This window comes from Penicillium oxalicum, chromosome VIII (assembly GCF_001723175.1).
Source record: "Penicillium oxalicum strain HP7-1 chromosome VIII, whole genome shotgun sequence".
NCBI classification, from domain to species: Eukaryota; Fungi; Ascomycota; class Eurotiomycetes; order Eurotiales; family Aspergillaceae; genus Penicillium; species Penicillium oxalicum.
This window is the reverse complement of record NC_064657.1, coordinates 365282-371281: the sequence shown is the minus strand read 5'-3', so window position 1 is coordinate 371281 and position 6000 is coordinate 365282. Positions and strand designations below refer to the sequence as shown.

General features: G+C 52.5%; 3 protein-coding genes across 3 annotated transcripts; 2 read left to right on the top strand and 1 right to left on the bottom strand.

Annotated features, from left to right (window-relative positions):
- Positions 1 to 211: 211 nt before the first annotated feature.
- Positions 212 to 1552, top strand: POX_h09481 (uncharacterized protein; the record flags this gene model as incomplete). Its single annotated transcript, XM_050118235.1, has 3 exons — positions 212 to 1161; positions 1287 to 1409; positions 1489 to 1552. The coding sequence occupies 3 exons, from the start codon at positions 212 to 214 to the stop codon at positions 1550 to 1552; spliced, it is 1137 nt and encodes a 378-aa protein (XP_049965022.1).
- A 549-nt stretch (positions 1553 to 2101) lies between these two features.
- On the bottom strand, positions 2102 to 2919 carry POX_h09480 (Cytochrome b-c1 complex subunit 7; the record flags this gene model as incomplete). Its single annotated transcript, XM_050118234.1, has 4 exons — positions 2102 to 2191; positions 2344 to 2397; positions 2472 to 2580; positions 2804 to 2919. 4 exons carry the CDS (start codon positions 2917 to 2919, stop codon positions 2102 to 2104), a joined length of 369 nt encoding a protein of 122 aa, XP_049965021.1.
- Positions 2920 to 3633: 714 nt separating this feature from the next.
- POX_h09479 (Mitochondrial nicotinamide adenine dinucleotide transporter 1) lies at positions 3634 to 4947 on the top strand (the record flags this gene model as incomplete). The annotated part of the gene is made up of 2 exons (XM_050118233.1): positions 3634 to 4108; positions 4175 to 4947. The coding sequence occupies 2 exons, from the start codon at positions 3634 to 3636 to the stop codon at positions 4945 to 4947; spliced, it is 1248 nt and encodes a 415-aa protein (XP_049965020.1).
- Between the last annotated feature and the right edge of the window lie 1053 nt (positions 4948 to 6000).

Genomic DNA, 6000 nt, shown 5'->3' with positions numbered 1-6000 from the left:
TGGTTTCCATCATATCTCCTCTGCCTATTGACGTCCAGGAGTTCGAAGCCCCACTTTACTCCGCAGCACAGCCAAGCAGTTGACTCCGCATGGCGTAATGGCCAAGCCCGTGTAATTTGGGTTTTGCGATGAAGAGTGAAACCTCGTCTTCTGCAAACAAGACCAAGAATAATCCCCGTTGCGTATGATCAGACTCACGCCCAGTCTAACCATGTCAATACGCAGATCTGCGCGACTCAGCGCGCGCCCTCCACCTGCCCTGACCCCCGTCACCAACGTGCCAAAGGTACAACATGGCGGAGTCAGCAAACGGCGCAAAACCACGACAGCCAAAGAGACGAAGAAGGCCAAGAAGGCGACACCGATCGCCACTCCTTCAAAGTCTGCACCATCATACTGGTCTCCAGAGCCCTCGGCGCCTCCCGCGACGACATCAGCAACTTCACAAGATACGGACCAGAAGCAGACACCTACTAAGAAAAGCAGACATCTTACACCACCACCACTACTCGACCGTCCAGTCGATCCACATCGAACAAATACAACTCTTTTGACACCATACGGCTCTGCAGTCAATGCCTACTCAGGAGATACGTCGCCGTCCAAGACAGGATTGCCACCTCCTACCGCGACAACGGGAACCCTGCTCGAGCAAGCGGTCGCACACCTGATCGCCATAGATCCACGTCTTCAACCCGTCATTGAGCAGAACCCATGCCCGCTCTTCACACCCGAGGGACTCGCAGAGCAAATCGATCCCTTCAACAGCCTGGTGAGCAGTATCATAGGTCAACAGGTCTCCGGCGCTGCTGCCAAATCCATCCGGAACAAGTTTCTGGCCTTATTCGATATCTCAGGGGGTGCAGATGGTGAATCGGTGCCGCGCTCGCGGTTTCCCATCCCTCAACAGGTCGCGCGATGCGAGATATCGACTCTTCGTACGGCTGGGCTATCTCAACGAAAAGCGGAGTATATTCAAGGACTAGCGGAAAAATTCGCGAATGGCGAATTGAGTGCGACGATGTTGGCGCGCGCAAGTGATGAGGAATTGGTGGAGAAGCTGACGGCTGTGCGTGGGCTGGGACGGTGGTCCGTGGAGATGTTCGCTTGTTTTGCTTTGAAGCGGATGGATGTCTTTTCCACGGGAGATTTGGGTGTACAGTGAGTTTTTCTTTTTCTTCTTTTTCTTTTTTTTGTACAGTGCCACGGGCGTTGTGGGTAATCGACGGTGGGACGGAGCGGCGACAGCATGGTCTCATAGGACTGATTTTAACTATAATTTCTAGGCGAGGATGCGCGGTCTTTGTTGGACGAGACGTCAATAAACTTAAGGGAAAAGGGGGCGGTAAATTTAAGTATATGGCGGAAAAGGACATGTTGGATTTGGCCGCCAACTTTGCGCCCTATAGGTTCGTTTCATCTTATTCGAGGGCCAAGTCCGAATGAATTCAGCAGCCGCAGGAAGCTAACCAAATTGTTGCTTCGCAGAAGCTTGTTCATGTGGTACATGTGGCGGATCGAAGATGTGGACGTGGGTGTCCTTGAAGGGTGAACATTATACTATTCTTGTAGAGTTGGAGATTTATACACCTCAAGTTGAACAAGAAATGAGTACACTGGCAATCGAGAGACGAGTTTTGAATCTTTTTTGATGGTGTCCAAATACAGATCCCTCTGATCGCCGTCAGCATGACCTCGGCGACAGTACCTGCGTCGGCGTGGCTCTGAAGAGGAAGTATTGACGGGATTATCGACCGACCAGTCCCGATGAAGAATGAGACTGGACTCGGTAATTGGATATTCATCGCATATGTCTGTAAGCGCTCATTCCGCAACACTAACAAACGTCCAGTAGCCTCCTCTCCTGATAGGTTATTCGGTGAAAGGAGATGAGAAAGAGGTCAATCGAGGTGAAACGGAGAATATTCGATTTGTACAGTATCAGTACACACACGCGCATTGAATGAGGACCCTCGACTGCGAGCCTTCACCCATCGCCAAAAAAAAGAAGCAGCAGATATCTATTTCATGCAGGCCAGCAATTCGCCTTGGAAGTCTCGTTGTTTTGCATACTCGAATGGCAAGTCATCGGAGATATTATTTACTTGCGGAGGACGAGGTTGTCGAGGTCCTCGCGCTCCTTGGCCTCCTTCTCGATCTCGCGGATGATGGGGCTCAAGTACTCGACATCCTGATTGAATTCATCAAGTTAGTTTCACTTTCAACTTGGTGGTGGCGGGTGTTGTTGCCGCCATGACATTATAGTGACAAATCCTCGCCACGGGATTGGCTGATGCCGAATCGCGGGGAAGAGCGCATCAAAAAAAACACCAGGAAACGTACCTCCTCGGGCTTGGTCTGCTCATGGGGAGGGAGAAGAGTGTGGGAGATAGAGCACTATATTTATGAATCGTGTTAGAGCATCGATGGCCAAATATACGTAGAAAAAGTAAAATCAGGGTTGGTCGAACCTGGACAGCGCGGCGCAGACGGAACACACGGTCGTAGGCCTCCTTGGAAGACAGACGCTTGATGGCCTTCTGGACGGTCTCGCTCTCCTCGGGGATCAGGTCATCGAACCTGTGGCAAGTGTGTTAGTGACTTTCCTCGCAACAGGTGATTGATCGCGGGTGGAGTCCAGGAATGATCGCGGTGGCGGGCAAAGGCATCAATGCTCTCAATGGCCCTGAATCCTTCGACAGACATTGCAATAGCCATTGCGTATGAGCCATACGCCAGACCACTTGGTATTCGCTCGCGGGACGAGGCATTGGAAGCGCGGATGGGGAGGGCGAGAAATTACTTGAGTCCGAGACGTCTGTAGCCAGCGGCATCGGTGTACCACTGGGCGATGGGGGTCATCCATCGCTTGAGCCAGGGGCGCTTGACGATGTAGTTGGTGAGCGAAGGAGCAGACATCTTGAGGCGTTTCGAATGTCCGGTTGACAGGAGCAAGTTCTCGTCGGAGTGGGAAGGAAAGGGCGGTCCGGCTTAACACGAGATGACCCGATGTTGCGAGGTTGTGCAAAACGGAGCTTGTGGCGCTAACCCCAAACCGGCAGAAGTTTGCCTTTATTGACGCCTGAGGCTGCCAGCCCTCCTCACGTCACACGTGACGCCCCGGATGCCTGGTTCAGCAGGGCCGATGAGCGGATTGACAATCAATGGTTCCACCTCGCACCACTGCCGCAGTGCCGACAATTCCCCCAGCTCCAACGTGACTTTGAACTTGGCAACTCTGGCAATTTCGCGGATCCAAGACCTGCAGTCCACTTACCCCCTGTACAATTTGAACGTCGTGTTGCTGCAGACCGCCGAGCTTGCTTTACTGAGACCACCCTCCCACTCCGCCCGCAGTCCGTGCTGCACGAAGACCAGGACGTTTCCACCGCATCAAGCCCATCGGATTCGGCAACAATCGGCTCCGCGAAAGTACCCCTCTAGTCTCTCCACGACTCCTCCTCTCTTCCACCAACTGCAAAGAGAACAAACTCCATACAAGAATCGTTTCCGTCCCGATCTTGCGTCCACACCGGGTTTCTGGGTCCCGGATCGAGCACACGATATGCTCGGATCTCGGAGCCCTCGGTGATCAAGACGGACAGAGGAGCGCGAGCATCTGCCGACATAACAATGCGCTCAAATGGGTTCGGCGGCTCTGAAGCTGCCAGTGCAGTCACCGAGAATCCTCAAAGCCTTAATCTCAATGCCGCTCAGGACTTTTCCCAATCATCTGCTGCTGATGCGCTACCAGCCTCCGACTTCACCACCCGCCTGCAGATTTTCTCCACCCGAATCCCTAAAGCTTATATTGCACCCTTTTGTGGCGCGAGTGCAGGTGTCGCCTCTGGAATTGTCACTTGTCCCCTCGATGTGATCAAGACCAAGCTGCAGGCCCAAGGTGGCTTCGCTCGTCGAAGGGGCAAGGTAATGGAGACCCAAATGCTGTACCGGGGCATGTTAGGAACGGGAAAAACCATATTTCGTGAGGATGGCATCAGGGGCTTGTACCAAGGACTTGGTCCCATGTTGCTGGGCTATCTGCCAACTTGGGCGGTTTATCTAGCGGTGTACGACCGCTCACGCGAATATTTCTATGAGCATACAGGTGCGTAAAACATCCGGTCTTTTGGGTTCCTCATGCATGATATCTCGGGGCTAACTCTTCATACAGACAGCTGGTTGTTATCCCGTGCGTACGCATCGATCACCGCTGGAGCATGCTCGACGATCGTCACAAATCCGATCTGGGTCATCAAGACCCGACTCATGTCGCAGAGTCTGAAGCAAAACAATGAAGGATTCCGGGCGCCCTGGCAGTACTCGGGCACGCTTGACGCTGCTCGGAAGATGTACCAGATTGAAGGCATTCGATCTTTCTATTCGGGGTTGACACCAGCGCTGTTGGGTCTGACTCACGTTGCCATTCAATTCCCCCTTTATGAGTATCTGAAGACGACCATCACGGGGTATGGAATTGGAGAACACCCTGACGATGGCGGCACACATTGGGTTGGCATTTCCTTTGCCACATTCTCCAGTAAAATGTGCGCCAGTACCATCACCTATCCTCATGAGGTCCTTCGGACTCGTCTTCAAACTCAGCAGCGTACAGCGCCTGCCCAGTCATCCGATGAGGTATCTTTCCGCGGAGGTCTCAAGCATCCTCATGACCGCGGCCGACCCCCCAGTGTTTCCTCCTCGGACGGAATGCCCAATCGTCCTCGATATCATGGAGCGATTCGCACGTGTCAGACCATTCTTCGCGAAGAAGGCTGGCGCGCATTCTACTCTGGCATTGGAACCAATTTGTTCCGGGCGATTCCAGCAGCGATGACGACGATGCTGACATATGAGTACTTGACCAAGCTCATTCACGACTATCGACATGAGGGTGAAGTCAAGCTTCAGCAGGCAGCGGCTCATACCAGAGTCGAGTCCATCTAATCAGGATCATTTCCCACTACATCAGCCATGTTTCTCCCCGAAAGGAGTGTGCAGCCATCGAGTACCCAGTCCTCGCTAGCACGCACCTTTACCATCTTGGATCTCCCCTTTCCTTACTGTCCTCTCCATCACTACCTCGACTAACCTGCATTGACATTTACATCACGAGGCAACAATCCCAGCCGATTACGTGTTCAGCGAATGCCCTGACCGCGCCGTGGTATCTGTCCGCTGCAATGACTTTCATAGTCACTTTTTCAAAGCAATGCAGAAGTCCCATGGCTAGAAAGGCGCAACCCCTTGGTTGTTGGCTTTCTACATCCTAAGCCTCTGCACCAAGCCCTTTGATCACATGCCATAGCTTCACCTGCCCCTCTTGACCACTTTTAGAATGACGGGCTCCATCCTTTTGCTTTTCCAAGCGTGCCGTTTCTTGTCTTCCGCTACTCATATTCCACTTTGCATGAACGTTGTGTGCCCACTACCCAGACACTGTACATACATTCCAGAAAAAGGGGCATTGTATTATTCACATCATTCGACGACTGTATCCTCGAGTCACTTGTTGACACTTTTGTAGCCATTGGCGAGACGAGTCTTGTCTGCTGGTGTAGTAATTCGAATCCTCACGGGTGCAGCCTGGATGAATCGACAACTGACCACAAAGATTTATTGTCCTGCTTCACAGTGTCGCCAACTGGCCAGCCCAAGCACCCAGTGGAAGTGAATCCGCTTCTCCCACTCGCCTGTCCCGCCCCACACCGAGCCAGGCACAGTCATGTGACATTTCTTTTCTCATGCACATTTTTCTTTCGTCGACCTTTTTCCCTCCTTCAACAATCGATGTTCGCCCACCCCGGGTCTCGAGATCATAATGAATTGGATTCGAGCCTAGTATGGGGTCCTTCAGAAACTCAATGCTGTTTCTTTCTACCTCTAGCACTGTCAACCCTCAACAGGGCAGAGCATACTACCTGAACAAGGGTATTGCGGTCTGCTGATGTCGCCGCTCAAGGAAGGAAAATGGGCGTTACAATCGTTCGTATGTGATGT